At 39.2% G+C, this 19,608-nt stretch overlaps 1 protein-coding gene across 16 annotated transcripts in view; it reads left to right on the top strand.

Moving 5' to 3' along the window:
- The window catches only part of PTPRK (protein tyrosine phosphatase receptor type K), a 603,062-nt gene that overhangs the window by 456,108 nt on the left and 127,346 nt on the right, over window positions 1-19,608 (top strand). For all 16 annotated transcript variants that reach the window (XM_038395504.2, XM_043510931.1, XM_043510923.1 and 13 more), the window contains exon 8: window positions 15,481-15,783. In XM_038395504.2, coding sequence (XP_038251432.1) covers window positions 15,481-15,783 — 303 coding nt within the window. The remainder of the gene's footprint in view (window positions 1-15,480; window positions 15,784-19,608) is intronic.

Below are 19,608 nucleotides of genomic sequence, written 5' to 3'. Positions count from 1 at the left end.
AACTCTGTTTTTGAACTCTTGGGGGTGGCAATACTGGACAAGGCAAATTGCTGATTTTTGCAAATTATATGCTTCCATTACCATTATATGTTTAATTTTTTACTATTTGTTGTTCATGGTGTGTAACTGATCACCTAAGTTGTGTGGTGGTATTTCTGCTCTTTGACTGGAAGACTGAAACTTTTCTATACAGAAGAAAGAAATTGAGATTTCAGGAGGTCTGTGAAGAACTCCTGTAGTAGGTCTTGCCACTTCAGTAACTAAACAAGTTCACACCAATATTCAAAAGATTTTAGCTTTCCACAAATATTCTTTTAAAAAAATTGTTTGTGAGAATGTTCATTGGAAAGGCATCATGATTATTATCCAAGAAATTGGAAGTTCATATTCAACTGAATGTTGGTGCAGGCTTTTTGTGTAGTATTCACCCAGCTGTACTAGTTACAGTTGTTAAAAATGTGTATTTTTTTAGAAAGGTGACTCTTGAATTCACTTTTAATATAGCCGCTGATCTTGCATATGTAAGTGAAGGGTTAACTTTTTCTGTCTGTGTTAATTTTGTAATTTACAAATGAATGTAGACAATTAATCCTTTCAAGACGCCTGTATTAATTACAGTCTTAGTCAGCTTTCTTTGGAGTTTTATAATGCGTTTGGTCACAATTTCACTGTGTTTACTGTCGCAGCTTGATGCCTGTTGACATGCTGATTCATGTTTTATTATACCAGATAGGGCTTATTCATCTAGAGGAATCAGTTTAAAGAGGTCACACCTTATAATCATGCTGGCATTTCCACTCCTTGTAGGCTATATATCTCCTTTTAATTTAAACTCCAAAAAATGTACTGGGATTTCTGCAGCTAAACTGCAATCGATGGAATTTATTATCAAGGGATGTCTAATCTCTAAAGCTAATACAAGACTTCACAGCTATTGATTACATGTGAAGGATACAAATTGTTAATCATCTATGGAGGTAGTAGGATAAACATACCATCAAAAGGAAAAGAACAAGTAATTGTCATCAGTGCTATTATTTTTTTGTCTCTGTACTATATCTCTGAAACAAGGACAGTAGCATTTTGCATGTGAAAAGTGTACCAAAATATATTAAATATTCCCTCAGTGCTTTTGAAACTACTATAGTACAGCTGATTATCTGTGTACTAATTCAGATGTTTTCTCTGGGTCCCTTAGGTGTGTGGTCAATAAGAAATTTGTAAGCTGACTCAATAAGTCAGTTACCTGAAGGAAAGGAGGAAAAAAAGAGCTCATAGATTTTCATGAGTTCAAATTATAACCTTCATTTGAAACAAAATAAATCTATAGTCCTAGCACAAGATAAATACCATCATTTATTTGTTCTCTGTGTATTTTTCACACTTGGTGTATATCATTGGATCTCAACCAAGGTTCCGGGACCCCTGGGGGGCATGAACAAGTTTTGGGGGTCCGCCAAGCAGAGCCAGTGTTAGATTCCTGGGGGCCCAGGGCAGAAAGCCGAAGTCCCACCATGCGAGGCTGAAGCCCGGAGTCCTGAACCCCACCCCCTGGGGCTGAAGTCGAAGCCTGAGCAACTTAGCTTTGCAGGGCCCCCTGTGGTGTGGGGCCCTGGGCAGTAGCCGTGCCTGCTACCCCCTAAAGCTGGCTTTGGCTTTTATATGCAGAAAAAAGTTGTTGCAGCACAGCTAGGCCATTGAGTTTTTATAACATGTTGGGGGGGCCTCAGAAAGAAAAAGTTTGAGAACCCCTGGTATGTATGAATATATACTGTGTATACTGTATAGATATGAATATGCAATATTTGTATTCATTGATATGCATATTCATGTTTAGACACCCAAATAAGTGTCTAGATTTTCTAAAGTGCTGAGTGTGATGGATTTGGAGCTACACTGACTGTAATAATTTATGAATGTGTTGGCTTGGTTATTGGGACGTTTACTGAGACTGTATTGGTTTAAATTACCAGGGCTTGTCTGGAATAGAGGCAGAAAGGAAATGGCTCTAGTAGCCTCCTATCAAAAGGCACATAAATTGTTAAGAGACTATGCCAGAAATGTTTCTTTGATGATTGTACTTCTATCTCATAGGTTCCCAGGCTGTGGGTTGCAACTCCAAATGAGGCACGCCATCAGCAGATGGGGTGGCAGATAGAAGGGGCAAGATGATGCCGTCTGCCCCTGAACCTTTGCATAATGTGATCTTGCATGCACCAGACAAGCAAGGTCTCACTATGTGTGGGGGACCTCCATTTTGTAGCTCGAAATGTAAACCTCCTGGTGTGGCATTTGTAGAGCAGGTCCGGACACGTTGGCTGTGCAGCGGTGGCTGTGCGGATGCCAATTTGGCCATTTGCACCATCCAGCTATGCAAGCAACCAGCGGAGGGACTTGAATGCAGAAGATCCTTATCTTATAAGAGCATCTTTTCTGTTCGAGTTGGTAGGAGCTTGTGCTAGTCTTTTCTGAGATGGGACTCTGCAATGGCTTGTAAGATCCTTAAGGGGGGCCCCATATCTTCTTTTATGCCCCCTGACTATCCTGTTGGCAGTCAAGGATAAAGAATCATTGTAAGTCACTGTGTCTGTGCTGTCCTAGTATCACCACATAGGACCTTCCTATGTTCAGGCCTCATTTGCTTAATAGTGAATTGCTCTTTCTGTTTTGTGATAAGAGGCAGAATGGACTCATTTTTATGCAGAGTGTCTGCTTCAATCTCCAGTGGTGAGTCTAGTGATGGAATTATGAACACAAAACAAGAGTCTAAGAAACATGCTCACAAATATGACAGGAAGATGTAACTTTATACTGTACAATGTGGTTTAATTTATTCTGTCCCCCATTCTCAGTGCATACTTTTGATGCCTCTCGTGTCTTCTGATTTAGTTATGCACTCCCAAATAAATATATAATGCTTTTTATTTTTAAGCACATGTTTTCTGGCAAAAGAAAAAATTTATGTAAAGCAGGATCTGGATTCTGCTCTCATGCTCGTGTAAGTCAGAGAAACCTCATGGAAATCATTGGAGTTATTCCAGTTTTGCACTGACATAAATAAGAGTAAAGTTTGGCCCAAGATATACAAATGTCAGAGTTTTAATTCAGGGTAGGCTTGATGGAAAAATTGCTGGGGGGCATGAATCAACACTCAGATGTGGTCACACGAAATATTACCTATTCACTGTTAGAAAAGGAAAATAAGTGACAGGTTTAATATCTTAAAACTAGGGCTGTCAAATGATTTTAAAAAATTGCAATTAATCGCAAGATTAAAAAAATAGTTGTGATCAATCACAGTTTTATTCGCATTGTTAAATAATAGAATACCAATTTAAATTTATTATAAATATTCTGTATGTTTTTCTACATTTCAAATATATTGATTTCAGTTACAACACAGAATACAAAGTGTACAGTGCTCACTTTATATTATTTTTATTACAAATATTTGCACTGTAACAAGATAAATAGTATTTTTCAATTCACCTTGTACAAGTAGTGTAGCTTAATCTTTTTATCATGAAAGTGCAACTTACAAATGTGGATTATTATTTTTTACATAACTGCTCTCAAAATCAAAACAATTTAAACCTTTAGCTTACAAGTCCACTCAGCTCTACTTGTTCAGACAATTGCTAAGACAAACAAGTTTGTTTACATTTACAGGAGATAATGCTGTCCACTTCTTATTTACAATGTCACCTGAAAGTGAGAACAGGGAAGTTCTGCTTGGTAACGATCCAAAGCAGTGCGAACCGATGTGCCTTTATTTTCATCATCTGAGTCAGATGCCACCGGCAGAAGGTTGATTTTCTTTTTTGGTGATTTGAGTTCTGTAGTTTCCACATCGGAATGTTGTTCTTTTAAGACTTCCGACAGCATGTTCTACACCTCATCCCTCTCAGATTTTGGAAGGCCCTTCAGATTCTTAAACCTTGGGTCGAGTGCTGTAGCTATCTTTAGAAATCTCATATTGATACCTTCTTTGCATTTTGTCAAATCTTTAGTGTTCTTAAATCGAACAACATATGCTGGGTTGTCATCTGAGACTGCCATACCACAAAATATATGGCAGAATGAGGGTAAAACCACAGAGCAGGAGACACACAATTCTCCCCCAAGGAGTTCAGTCACAAATTTAATTAACGCATTAGATTTTTAACAAGTATCATTAGCATTGAAGCATTTCCTCTAGAACAGTGGTCAAAGCATGAATGGGCATATGAATGTTTAGCATATCTGGCATGTAAATACCTTGCAACACCAGCTACATTTTTCACTTTCAGGTGATGATTAATTGACAGCCCTACTTAAAACTCAATAACTTGTCCTTGGAAAGTAGTATGTTTTTATGTGTTATAGGAAGTCAAATAAGATTTCATGAAATTTTAAACTCTAGGTATAAAAATAGGAGATGACATTATTATTACTTTTTTGAGAGTCTTAGTGAAGTAAGAGATTGCATATTTACTGTAGAGTATATTAGTCTCTATTTTATTAACTTCTGACCTGCAGTGTTTACCAGCTTAGGTTTAGTGGTACAACTGAATAGGCTCTATTTTTGATGGCTAGTGCTCCAGCCATTTGAGTATAGAATTTGTCACTTTACCTAACTTCAGTCGGATCATATGCCAAGACAGAGCACCTGAGTTAGGACTTCTAGGTTTTATTCATAACTTGAAATTAGACGAAGGTTTCTAACCATCAGAGGAGTGAAATTCTGGAATAGCCTTCCAAGGGTAACAGTGGGGGCAAAAGACCTATCTGGCTTTAAGATTAAACTCAATAAGTTTATGGAGGAGATGGTATGATGGGATGACATGATTTTGGTTATTAATTGATCTTTAACTATTCATAGTAAATGGGCCCAATGGCCTCTGATGGGATGTTAGATGGGGTGGGATCTGAGTTACTACAGAAAATTCTTTCCTGGGTATCTGGCTGGTGAATCTTGCCCATATGCTCAGGGTTTAGCTGATCGTCATATTTGGGGTCGGGAAAGAATTTTCCTCCAGGGCAGATTGGAAGAGGCCCTGGAGGTTTTTCGCCTTCCTCTGTTGCATGGGGCACGGGTCACTTGCTGGAGGATTCTCTGCTCCTTGAAGTCTTCAAACCACAATTTGAGGACTTCAATAACTCAGACATAGGTGAGAGGTTTTTTGCAGGAGTGTGTGGGTGAGATTCTGTGGCCTGTGTTGTGCAGGAGGTCGGACTAGATGATCATAATGGTCCCTTCTGACCTTAGTATCTAGTATCTATGAGAATGGGCTCCACCCCTAGTCTCAGTGTAAGAGGGGGAATAGTCCCGCTATTGTGGGGAACTTTCCTGGCTTCTGCACTATCCCAGTGAAGTGGGCTAGCGAAAGGATCTGAGTCCTCGCTCCCACTTCCTTTACCCAGTGGCCTCCCTGCCCTTGAGGACTCCCCTTCCAGTCTCCTATCTGGCAGAGTCCTCGTAACCCCAACAAGGCTGGGCCCAGGATTCCTGGGGGGCTCAACCCCCAACCCTGCTGTGGTCACCTAGGACAGGGGCTAGGGTGTCTCCACTCCGGGGTACTCTCTCTGCACTGGGCACTTCTCTGATCCACTGACCATTACATACAAGTTAAAGCAAATACAAGTTATTTAATCAAGAATTAATTTTTAAAAGAATAAGGAATAATGAGAAAGGTTAAAGGAAACACATCAACCGGCTCTGTGGCAGGGAACATCACAAACAGTGTCTCTGGAATGTCAGGGCAGTTCACAGGCTGTTCCTTGTAAGTCCCAGGCCGCCTTCTCCTGCCCTGACTGTGCTGCAGGGATGCTGTGGGTTGGACACTTGCTCTGGTGGTGGCCATACGCTCTCAGGCTCTAAGTGGTAGGACCCTTCTGCCCAGTATCGCCCCTGCCCTGTCAGGGTTACGATCCAAGCCTGGCCTGCAGAGCCTCTTGGCTGAGGTGTCTCCCTGTGCTGGGCCCGCTGCCCAGGGTCCCCCTCGGTGTCCCCAGCTGCTCACCGCACCCAGCTCCAGACTGCTCCAGTCCCAGCTGCACCACTTGGTCTCTGCGCTGCTGCTGCTGCTCTGCCTCCAGCTCCCTGGGAGCTTCTTTGGCCCCTGTGGCTCTGGTTGCTACAGCTCTGCTCCCAGAACAGGTCTGCTCTGCGGGCTGCTTCTGTGACTCTGCTCCCAGCACTGACCTGCTTCCTGGCTGCTTTTCTGGCCCCTCCGGCTCTGGTTGCTGCAGCTCTGCTCTCAGGGCAAGTCTGCTTTCTCTGGGCTGTGCCTCTGGCTTTGGGGCTGCAGCTCTGCTCTCTCTGGGCTGCTTTTCTGGTCCCTCTGGATCTGGCACAGCTCTGCTCCCCAGCTTTGCTTGGGCCCCTGCTTTCTCCTTAGCTCAGCCCCACTCTTTCTGACTCTGGCAATTCCAGCTCACACAGAGGATGGGACCTCCCTGGCCTCCTGACTCCCTGATTAGCTTGCCCACCCTGTTATTCAGGCTGACCTGAAGCATTGACCTCTCCCCATTGTTCCTGGGGGCTGTCAGTCTCAGGGTCCTGATTCCCCATCGACCCTTCCCCCTCTTTAGTACTGGGAGCTAGCCAACCAAAACACCCCCACTGAATGTTAGTAAGGGGGCAACAGTCCCCTTACATCAGCATGTCCCAGCACGTGTGCTTGCTCTTTTTCTCAGACAGACAGACACACACACACACACACACACACAGTCTGAATTGTACCATTCCCAAAGATGGCTACACACATCCGTAGTGCTGAACTGCCCGTGCCAAATGAGGGTTCTAGTGGTGCACACTTTCTCACTGAGACTCTGTCTTTGGCATTTGATCTTCTTTCGACATTCATAGTAGCTCTAACCTAGTGACTTTTTGGGAATGCTGCAAGATGAATTTATTTTTTAATTTATGATTAGAGACAGTCAATTTCTCAATCACATTTCTGTCTATGTTTTTGTTTCGGTTTGTCTACTAAAGTTATAAGTATGCTGAATCAAGTTAGGAAGTAAAACTGTTTGATTTTTCTGTATATTTATATTTGACAGCACTTTGTGTATCCTCTTGATCAGTCACACTTCTTGTCTCATGCCCTGCTCTGAAGTGGGGAGTTCAATTGCAGGCTTGTCCCTTGGCTTGCTCTGAAGAGGATATTTACAGGAGCAGAGCTGTAGTTTGGGTTTGGACCAGGAGGTATTTTATTTTTCTGGGTCCCCTCACAAAACCAGAGAGCAACAGGTGCCATGGTGGCAGCTAGAATAGACCTCTTCTTTATTTCTTATACCCCTTCATTCAGGAAGCTAATTTCAGTATTCAGCCAGGCTGCTGTTGGAAGGGCAGCTGTATACTGTACTCCCTGTGACTCCTCAGCGGTTTCCATGGAGAAGCTTAAACTTCAGGATGCCTTACCTCAGTGGTGCTACTGATGAAAGAATGGACAGATAGGTGGTGCTCAGAGGAAGAAGTAGAGAAGAGCCTAAGAAAATGTGGTTGTGTTGCTCTTGAGTCTATCCTCTGTCCTTTCCTGAAAAGACTATCAGCAAAAGAAGGGAAACCCATCAAATTTAAAAAAAGTAATTCTTCTTTTAAAATGTCAGATCACACTATCTTAAGGAGGCTCTATCAGAAAAAAAAATTACATTAGTCAATTAAAAATTGGTTTTGATTGTGTTTTTTTAAAAGTTTTACTACAATCTTGTTTTTGTATGTCACTGTCTGTATTCAAAGGTCTTAGCAGCCATGGCAATAGGTGCTAAAAAAAAAAATTAATAAAACTTGCAGCCCTCAGCACTGATTTTGTCCCAACAATTTGTGCGCATTTGTGTAGTGTATCTAGCCCCACACTCAAAGTAGCAAGAGTCCTCCAGTTTCATACACGCTCGGGGCTCTCCTCTTCCAGCATTACGAGTCAAGTCAACCCAAGCCATCATTAGCTTAATAATAGTTAACATTATTTTGGAATACCAAGTGATTATGCAACATGTTGTGCTTCAGTGTGTAGAAATTTTTAGCTGGCTTTTGATTGTAATGTCACACAAACAGAAATAAACCTCTCAAGGGGACAGAGGGAAAGCATTGAATACCCTGTCACTCAAGGGCCCCAGTTCTTTCATCTGAGTTTACCTTTGCTATAAAATTTGTCTCGTTTTCAATTTCACAGAGACAAATGTGTGTTTTATCTTCTGATCAGAAAACTCATTTTTGTTTTTTCAGATAAATGGAATTGAAATTGTGCATTGCAATCAACCTTTAGGATTTCTGATGAATGGGCAGCAGTGGCAAAGTACTTGTCATGCTTCAGTATCCTTATTTTATGTTCATCTTAGAAAACGGCTTTTTTTTTTTTTTTTTGGTTACAAGATTTGGGGCATTTTCCCCCCTCTGATTGACTGCAGGATAAGAAGTTTTATCATTAAAAATTGGTTCTGGGCAAATGATGCTCTGCCCTTGTTCCTTTTGTAGCTATGAAAGCTTTTGGTTTCACAACTACCTCTGAATAAATTGAGATAATCTCTACAAAGAGGCACTGATATTGACCTGTCATATCACATGTCGCTTATCAAGTGCTAAAGAAATTTGAAGTTCATTCCATCTGTTCTCAAACTACTTATTAAGTCATCCTGCAATTGAGAGGTGTCTAGGGGTCAACAGGTTCGGTCTCTTACTGCCGTCTATCCCTCTATTATTAACCTTTAGAGAATTACTAAAGTTGTTCTTTATTTTATCTTATAAAGTTGGGTTAAATCTTCTTGATCCATAAATTGTTGCACGTGAAGGTCCTATGTGTGTGTAATTCTTCTATTTGGTACAGTTTTGGACATGGATTGAAGAGCCAGCTTAAATGTACAGACCTCTCTCTCTCTCTCTCTCTCTGGTATGCTATTCCTGACTATGTTTAGCCTTTGAACTGGAGATCAATATTTGTTTTAAGTAAATTAGCCATTGACTGCACTTGTCAATTATAAAACATGCGTTATTGTAGTATTGAAACAAATCTTAAAAATCTGCTCTGTTTTATCTGAGTGTATCGTCACTCTGTTCCTATTATTTGAAATCATATTTCCATTGTTAGAAATGGGTAGGGTAGTGATCTATTATTAATTTGTTACTGTAATACCCAGAGATCCTAAATGGCACCCTGTGGTCCTGCATGCTGTGCATATATTGTAAGAGACAGTCCCTATCTCTAAGACCTTACAGGTTTCAGAGTAGCAGCCATGTTAGTCTGTATCCGCAAAAAGAACAGAAGTACTTGTGGCACCTTAGAGACTAACAAATTTATTAGAGCATAAGCTTTCGTTAGTCTCTAAGGTGCTACAAGTACTCCTGTTCTTTTTAAGATCTTATAGTCAAAGACAAGACGCACCAAGTAGGAGTAATAAAGAAATGGGGAACTTCGGCCAAGGTATGGGCCTGAGTTACTGAGAGAATGGTGGTCTTTCCAATGTTGACAACAAAAATGGGGCGAGGAAGATGACCTGTTGATCTGACTAAGTTAAAAGCAAGACATCCACATAAAAATGCAAGTAAGACACGCAGAGATGCAGAATTAAAGGCAGAGGTAAGAAGTGAAGAGATGAATGTGTGAGTAATCAGCATAAACATGGTGGTTGAAGCCCTGTGGGAAGGTAAGATTAACTAGAGATCAGTAAGATTTAGAGAGGCCAAGGATGGAGCCCTGTGCATCTGCCACCAATGTAGGAGAAGTCAAGGAAGGTGAGGCCATGAGGTTTAGCCAGGAAGAGATTATTAGAACTTTGAGAGCTTCTTCAGGAAGGTGGTGAAAGGTCTAGGACAGAATAGCAAAAAAAAGGTGAGGAAGTCAGCTCAAATATTTTAGTTTTACCACTGAAAAAGTTGACAAGGTCCTGATCCAAGATGAAGGTGGGGAACAGTGAGGGAAAGATTGAGGATGTCATCAAAAGCCATGAATAGACAGCTGGCATTACCAGCATGGGAATTGGAGTGGAGAAAGTAGTGCTGCTTGAGCAGGAAGATGGCAGAATACATTTTTAGTGAAGGAAGTCCACATGATCATGGAACTTTCTCCGGAGATGTTCAACAGCATGAGAGGAGGAGACAAACCAGCACGTATTGAAGTTAATCCAAAATTGAAGACAGACCTTGAGGTGGAAGAGAGTGTGTGCAGATAGCGATTGAGAGGTAGCTGAGAAGTCATGTATGTTATTAGAGTGGAGGTCAGGGAAGGATCGGGTGGTGGAATGGTGGAAAAGTGTGTGTGTCTTTGGGAGGGAGATATTGAAGGAGCCAATGGTGATTAGAGAGTGTATTTTGACCTTTTATGGAAAAAAAAAGAGATTGATCTATGAAGGATTAGTCTAGTCTAAACTATTACATGGCCCCTGGCACCATAGTATCTGAGCACTTATCTCTTCCCCAATCTGAATCTAGATTTAGTATTGAATCCAACTTCCCTCAACCCCTCACATGAACAGTTCCCTTCCCCATATACACTCTGCTCTCCCTGAGTTAAAGATAAAAATAAAATCCTTCACATCTCCTGTCATCATAATGACCAAAAAGGATATGCCATTGGCTAATCAGAATACTCAGATTTACTGTGCTTCCTATCAGTTATCTTGGAAATCTTTCAAATGCCAATTGATCTTCTCTCCTCATACAGCATCTAATGAGCCACTTGAGCCCTTTGCCACCGCCCCACATGAAGAGTTGTCCCCTGTAAGAAATGCATTTAATTTATTTTTTTAGTTCTTCGGAAAAATGACTTTTGAGTAAAACCCCACGTTTTCATGTTAAAAACAAGATTTAATGCCAAAAATTCCAAATAGTTAACTGCTTGATTTAAAGTATATTTTAAACTCAAAAACAAAAAAAAATTAATACTGTCCCTTGTTATAGCTTTACAACATAAACAGCAGCTTGAGATTGCAAAGCAGTATAATGAACCCCAAATTTGTACAAAGTTAAAAATAACAATTTTCCAAATACTTGAGAAACAGTTTCTCCTTCAATTTACTGCATCTGAAAATCCCATTTTGATTCTTGACAATTCACAAATCACCTAAAATGGCACTCTGTTAACTGTGATTTGTTTAGGTCCTTGTTAGGAAAATCTTGGATGCAAAATTCAGTACTGGACAGATAAGTATTGTAGGCCCTGATTCAACTAAGGTTCTTAGGCACATCCTTTAATTTCCTTGCTAAATCAGGGCTTTAAAGAACATCTCTCTCTCCCTCTCTCTCATTTTAAATCTGAAAGTTACAGTCAACTTGGTTTCATGGCCCCTAGATGTTTTCGCCTCAGACTGGGGGAAGTGTGTTCTCTGTGGAGGGAGGCTTGCTGAACAATGAAACAGACTTGGAGTAACAGACTCTCAAGTTTGTCCTTCAGAGTGTGCTGCAAAATCTATCTATTCATTCAGACTTTTTCTGAAGGGAGAGGTTGAGTTGGAGATGAGGAAGTGTGGATGGGTATTGACACTGGGTGAATTAAAATTGTTTCACGTAAAGTTTTTTTTTAAAAATTTGAACTGTTCCTGTGCCTAAAGTTTGAGGATAGGTGTAACATGAGACTCAAGGGGATGAGTACATAAAGGTGGTGTTTTTCAAATTACTTGTCCTTAATTCTGCATAGATATTCAGTTACTGTTTTTTTTCTTTTAGCAAAATCTTTTCTAAACCCCTTTAACAAACTGACATTGAGGAGCAGTGGTAGAGTTATCTTTTTCATTGGGAATTAGTATTTGAAACCTAAGCTTAGTGCATGAGCCACTGCTATTGTTAGCCAGTGTTATCTACCAGAGATGGGAGCCAGGTACCATCTGAATTCTAATCCTGGCTCTGACAATAAATTGCCTTGTGGTCTTGAGCAAGTCACTTAATTTCTCTGTGTCTGTTTCCTCATTAGTCAAATGGGAATAATAATACTTACCTATCTGACAGGGCCAGGTGGTGTGAAGATTAATGTTTGTACAATGCTTTGAAAATGGCAAGAGTTGTGTATTGTTACTATTTTAGCTTCATTTCATCGATTAAGAAATTAGGAGTGTTCTGGAGGGAGTCTTATTCCGTTCATGTTAAGCAGGGGATACCATTTTGGTATAACCTAATATAACAAAGGAGCAAGTTCTGGAGTGACTAAAGTTCATGCACTTTAGACAAAGCAGTTCTAGCTGTGATTGGAAAGTTCAAGGAAGGGAAGTTACAACCACCAAGGGCTGAGATTAATAATTGCTACGCACCTCACCATACACTGGCTTGGACTGCTGTTCCTGAAAGGATATCTTTAACTGAGAAAAGAACCATCAGATGGAAACAAATTACAGGAGAATTATGATAACATTTTGGGGGAAAGTAAAGCTCTGAAGTATATCATGGCAGTATGGGTATGGAGGGAGCTTCCTCTTTTTCTTATGTAAAATGTTTTTTTTTTGTAATGAGATGCAGCGAGTTTCCTGAAGCTTACTAAGCAATTCAATAGCTTTTTGTCTGAGAAAAATAATTATTGGAAGATTACTTTCTACCAGGGTCTTACAGATGGAGAATTTGTGGTGCAGCAGTTTAAAACAATTGGACTTTACCTCTAGAGAGCCCTATTGTGAATGTTTTTCAGAGGCAAGAGTAAAATTGTGTTTAAAGCATCATTTTAGCAGCAGTGGGACAGTTGGCACAGTTTACCAAAGCTGTTGAGAGACTCTAGACTTTAATTACCATCTCAGTCATGCAGAATTGGTTAATGTCTGCCACAGATGAGAGTGCCTGTGAGAAAGCTAGATCATGCTTCCTATCTTCTTCCTCCTTTTTTGACAGGTGGATAAAGGATGCTTTTTAATATCTCCTCTGATGCTGACACATATTTGTAAAATTTGCATAGGATTGTAAAATATTTTTTTCAAAATTAACAACATGTATTTTTTGTTTGTTTGTTTGTTTGTTTGTTTCAAAAATCCTATGTAACACAGTGTGAATGCATATTAAGGTTCTGACTTGGAGGAAACCAAATAAAAAATCAGTGCATTTCCCATCACCGGTTGGTCTAAGGCTTTGCTTCATTCTCAGATATGCAAGGCTTGAATCTTCAGAAACAACTATCCTATATTATTATGTACATATGCTCTTTTAAAATTAATTTAATACATGAACAGGTTAGAAATGTGTGTTTTATAGCACAGGATGGGGGCTTGGGATAGGAAAAAGAAAACTGAGAACAGTGGGATCACTTTTAGAAGAGAAAATAATTATATAAAACAAAACTTGTCTAATTACACAATCTTTGCTTATTTCTGTGGACTTCACATTCTCAATCTGAATGCATAGGGATGTTTATTCCTGTTATGGTCTGTCTTAAAAAATCTAAATCTTAAAGTTGTATGCAGTATTGTAGTAGCCATGTGGGTCCCAAGATATTAGAGAGACAAGGTGGGTGAGGTAATATCTTTTATTGGACCAACTTCTGTTGAGAGAGACACACTTTTGAGCTTACACGGAGCTCTTCTTCAGGTCATCTGTAAGCTCAAAAGCTTGTCTCTCTCACCAACAGAAGTTGGTATAATACAAGTTTATTATCTCATCCACCTTGTCTAAGTTTAAAATGTCTGGCTTAAAAAGACTTGGTAATTTTTTTTTCCTTTTTAGAGATTATATTCTCCTAAAACATTGGAATATGGATTTTCTACACCCGCTAAAGGGAAACACTGATCCTGAACCATCCCATTCTGAGGTCTAGTCTACACCTAAAGTTTAGGTAAATTTAGGGGCGTGAAAAATTCATCCCCCGCAGAGAGACATAGTTAGGCTGACTTAAGCCCCAGTATAGACATTGCTAGCTACTCCCTTTTGTGGAGGTGCCTTTATTACAGCAACGGAAAAACCCCTTCCATAAAGCTTATAGCATAGACGTATCCTGAGAAACTATCAAGTTGCTGCCCTTCTTTATAACTATTATTTTTCAGATAGATGAGCAGACAAGTAACAGCCAGTGCTCACTTTCCAAAGGAAGCTTATATCCCTCCATCATCCATCTGATCTCCATAGACCCATTAAATGATTTCTCTCAACCCTAGTAGTTTTGTCACATTGGGCAACGTGTTCAGAAGGTCACTACCATGAATTTGATAGTAATTCAGTACTCAAGGGTGGAAGAGAACACACTTGTGTGTACGCGGGAATCTGTAAATTCAAGCTCATAGTGGATTTGAGAGGGAGGTGTTGGGTTAATGTAAATATTAAGAAAACTAATGTGTGACTTTTAATCCATAACTAAGTGTGTGTAGAGAAAGAAAATTTAGTAGTTTGGTTGCAGTTGTTTTGTAAACTGCATGCTGAATAGAGTATATTCCTTGAGACTCTCACACATTTGGATATGCCATCAGTGGTTTCTACTGAACATTTGCCTGCTTGAGATTCTTGATTCATAAATGAAAATTACACAGGACAGTCACACCCCAAAAAGAAAAATCTGTGTTTCACGTATATGTATTCTCTCTTGTTTTCACCTTGAATCAGCAAAGACACAAGGTTAAAGCGTACCATAGAGCTTGCTTTATTTTCTTTGGCAAGCAAATATATATATTAAGAGTGTAGAAACATTCCCTTGGTAAATTTCTAGTGTAGCTCTAGTGTATATATATATTCATGGTCATGACTTTCATTGTGTAATCATTTTAATTAAGTTTGACTATAAAAGTTAGTCTTGAACGAGGGATGAATGCACTGGAAAGACAATGATAGATTGATGGCAAACCACCCAAGTATCCCGTGTTCTGCTGTTAATTTCTAGCTGAATGGAAGTTCATGTGCAGATAACATTTGAGCTTGAGTGATGGTGCATTGATTACTAGCTCAGAGCTATGCACAGACAAAGTGTATTGGGTGGTAAAAGGAGGTAGAATATGATGTAAACATCCAAAAGTGTTTTTGTAATATTTCTTGGCTTTCTTGCTTGAATTAATAGCATCATTACTGTAATAATAAACGTTAATGAATATCTGCATCATTTTTGTAACTGCTGGTTTAGTACAGCAATTAGTGTAATTAGTATACAGCATAGCTTGGTGGCATGATAAATCAGGCCGAAGAGCATGTTGACTCTTCACCACTATGATATATTATCTAATTTACTCATTTAAAAAATGATAAAGGGGAAATAGGGGGAAGTTAGCAACAACAGCTGTGGTGGCCTTTTGGTCACTCTTCCTGAATTTGCCTTCTGTATTCTTAAATGCTTTGAATTGTTAGCACTGTTAATTAACATTTTATTTTTAATGTTGGTAAATCTTAATCATTGATTGAAACCCACAGAGAAGAGAGCAGAAGAGAAATGAAAATGTGTGGCATTTCACCTCAGAGTATTTCTTGCAAGGGATGTCACTTCTTCCAGTGATGGGTTTATACTTGCTGTGTATCTCCGGTGCTTTGACATTTCTAAGCGTATCACTTAACAAGTCAATGTGAATATGGGAAACGTTAACAGTGTTATCTCAATTGTATTCTGTGTCTTCTAGAGCCCATGAGAACACCAAAAACGCTGAAGATTGCTGAGATCCAGGCCAGACACATTGCAGTGGATTGGGAGTCTCTGGGTTACAATATTACTCGATGTCACACTTTCAATGTAACTATTTGCTACCACTACTTCCGTGGTCACAATGAGAACAAAGCAGACTGCTTGGATATGGACCCCAAAGCACCCCAGCATGTGGTGGATCACCTGCCTCCTTACACAAATGTCAGCCTCAAAATGATCCTAACTAATCCTGAAGGGAGAAAGGAGAGTGAGGAGACCATTATTCAAACAGATGAAGATGGTATGCACAAATGCTATTTTAGAAATGATATTTAATCTAAAGGAGCGGGAGGGAATGGTTTAATGAGTTAAAATATGTCTTCTGATGAACAAAAGTCACAGTCTGTTACAGGGGTGGCCAAACTTACTGGTCTTCTAAGCCACATATGACAATCTTCAGAAGTCTGAGCTCTGGGGCACACCAACAGGGGGCCAGGGCTTAGAGCTTCAGCTCTGCGGGAGGCGCCTGACAGGACTCCAGGCTTCAGCCGCTCTCCTGCTGAAACCCTGAGTCCCAGAATGAGCACCCCACAGGGCTGAAGCCCTGTGACCCCACTCCCCGCTGAGCAGAAGCTCCTACCCCACCACCTCGCTGTAAGGCAGGGGTCCCAAGCTCCCCCGCTCCCACCCAGTCTGGTAGATGGAGAATGCTGGGGGCGGTATGGGGGGTTCTGCGAGCCTCACTTTAACAGTAAGAGCCGCATGTGACTTGCGAGCCACAGTTTGGCCACTGCAGGTCTATTTATTAGTTATAAGAAGGTTAAATTGCCCCCAAAATTGTGGCTTTTCAAATATTTTAGTGGTCATTCTGAAAAACTAACTGAAACGGACCAACATTTAGCACATGCCACTGTGCATAATTTTTATGTACGATAAAAATGTTTCCTTAATTATGAAATATATTCATATTGGACACAAGGTGTTAGTTTTTGTGGTATTAGTTAAGGACTTTTTTTTTTTTTAGAATATTCAATGAAGGAAACTTATTCTGTACATTTATATTTAAATATTCAGTTCAGCATTGCAATATTTTACCTGAAATTCAGGATAGCTTCAACAGAATATGTTGCATGTTATATAGCATATACATTATCTATTAGCTGACTTTTTAAAAAAGAGAACATGTAATTTTTTGAGACCTCCTTCTTAAAGTTCCTGGTTTAAGTCCACTAGTAAAACAGCCTTACTTACACGAGGAGAAACAAAGGACAGATTCAGTTGTTTATCAAGCTATTCAGTGATTGTCTGTTATGAATCTTAATATGGAACTAAAACAGCATTAACTATAGTTCCTTAATTAGATGAAAACTATAGTATGGAAATAGAGCTGGCTTAGTTTCCATAACTTTCGCTGATTAACTGCCAATTCAAGACACTAGAAAAGGCATACAAACTTTGAATAATGTATATAGTTCTGTACACATAATAGAGAAAGAAACAGTTTATCGTGTGTGTGTGTGTGTGTGTGTAAGGTCATAGATTAGAGCTGTCAATTAATCGCAGTTAATTTATGCAAATAACTCAAACTTAATCGTGATTAAATAAATTAATTGTGATTAATTGCAGTTTTAATCACACTGTTAAACAATAGAATGCCAATTGAAATTTATTAAATATTTTGGATGTTTTTCTACATTTTCATATATATTATATTCTGTGTTGTAGTTGAAATCAAAGTGTATATTATTTTGATTACAAATATTTGCACTGTAAAAATGATAAACAAAAGAAATAGTATTTTTCAATTCACCTCATACAAGTACTTTAGTGCAATCTCTTTGTCATGAAAGTGCAACTTACAAATGTAGATTTTTTTTTTTGTTACATAACTGCACTCAAAAACAAAACAATGTAAAACTTTAGAGCCTATAAATCCGGTCAGTCTTACTTCTTGTTCACCCAGTCTCTAAGACAAACAAGTTTATTTACGTTTACAGGAGATAATGCTTCCCTCTTTGTATTTACAATGTCACCAGAAAGTGAGAACAGGCATTTGCCTGGCAGTTTTGTAGCTGGCATTGCAAGCTATTCACATACCAGACATGCTAAACATTCATATGCCCTTTCATGCTTCGGCTACCATACCAGAGGACATGCTTCCATGCTGATGACGCTCGTTAAATAAATAATGCATTAATTAAATTTGTGATTTAACTCCTTGGGGGAGAATTGTATGTCCCCTTCTCTGTTTTACCTGCATTCTGCCATATATTTCGTGTTATAGCAGTCTTGGATGATGATCCAGCACATGTTTATTTTAAGAACACTTTCACTGCAGATTTCGCAAAACGCAAAGAAGGTACCAATATGAGTTTCTAAATATAGCTACACCACTTGACCCAAGGTTTAAGAATCTGAAGTGCCTTCCAAAATCTGAGAGGGGCGAGGTGTGGCGCATGCTTTGAGAAGTCTTAAAAGAGCAACATTCCAATGCAGAAACTGCAGAGCCTGAAGCACCAAAAAAGACCTTCTGCTGGTGGCATCTGACTCAGATAATGAAAATGAACATGCGTTGGTCCGCAGTGCTTTGGATTGTTATCGAGCAGAACCCGTCATCAGCATGGATGTATATCCCATGGAATGGTGGTTGAAGCATGAGGGACATATGAATCTTTAGCGCATCTGGCACGTAAATATGTTGCAACACCAGCTACAACAGTGCCATGAGATCGCCTGTTCTCACTTTCAGGTGACGTAAACAAGAAGCAGGCAGCATTATCTCCTGCAAATGTAAATAAACCTGTTTGTCTGAGCAATTGGCTGAACAAGAAGTAGGACTGAGTGGACTTGCAGGCTCTAAAATTTTTCATTGTTTTATTTTTGAATTCAGATTTTTGGATGTAATTCTACATTTGTAAGCTCAACTTCCATGATAAAGAGATTGCACTACAGTACTTGTATTTTTCAGTTCACCTAATACTATTTCTTTTGTTTTTTTACAGTGAAAATACTTGTACATCAAAAATAAATATAAAGTGAGCACAGTACACTTTGTATTCTGTGTTGTAATTGAAATCAATATATTTGAAAATGTAGAAAAATCCACAAATATTTCAATAAATGGTGTTCTATTATTGTTTAACAGTGCGATTAATCTCTTGATTAATTTTTTTAATCACTTGACAACCCTAACATAGATACATAAGAGAAAACTGAAACAAGTGCAGTGTGTTTGTATATGTGTACAAGCAGTGAGTTGTGTAAATGCTGACTGAAATCAAAACTGGGATGTGTTGTGTGTTTTTAACGTGTATTCAGTTTTTCCAACAAACAGGAAAAATGATGTTTCAGACAGTGCAATAATGGAGAGTGTTGCAGTATTTCACAGTATAGCTAGAGAATACAAGGAGTTGTGGAGAGCCACAGAGATTGATATACAGGAATTTTTTTGAGACATACAGAATTTTAATATTTTTTAATATTTTATGCAGATCCAATGTAGTGTTAAGTTTTTTGTAGGTATTAGAAATATAAACTGGAGGGAACTATTGATATGTTGAGGTTTTAGTATAGGGATTTATGGTTGCGGTATTGCATGAGAATCTATAAAGCAATGATGCCATGCCCACGTCAATTGAGCTTCATTCCCTGTTGCTGAGTAGGTGCCTCTTCAAGATATCCTTTTATCCTCTTCTCATACCCTATAGCCAGTTAGATTTGCAGAATTTGGCCAAAAGAACAACATCATGTACAATCCTAGCCTTGCATTTAACTTTTGGATTATTGTTGGGAATATGGAGTATGAAGGCTTTGAGCTCAAAGAAGATACTGAATCTTGTCACTCTGGTCAAATGGTCCACTGGTGCTTGCCAAAACACTTGAATTTCTGAATCTTCCCACCTGTATATCGGTGACCTTGTTTACCCCTGGAGTTAGTGTTAACATGAGTTCCCCTCTCCTTTACAGGGTGTAATATATCTTAATTGAAACCAATTATAAAGTTATTCCAGCTTTATGTTAATGAAGTCAGAAACTGAAAAAGCACAGTTTTTCCAATTTCTCTTCTTCCCAGTCTAACCCTGTACCTTGAGCCCAATGTTGACAGTTCTTTATATCAGATTTAGGA

The sequence above is a fragment of the Dermochelys coriacea genome, chromosome 3, assembly GCF_009764565.3.
Source record: "Dermochelys coriacea isolate rDerCor1 chromosome 3, rDerCor1.pri.v4, whole genome shotgun sequence".
Lineage (NCBI taxonomy): Eukaryota > Metazoa > Chordata > Testudines > Dermochelyidae > Dermochelys > Dermochelys coriacea.
Note: the sequence above shows the minus strand (reverse complement) of the source record. Positions and strands in the feature narration are given on the sequence as shown.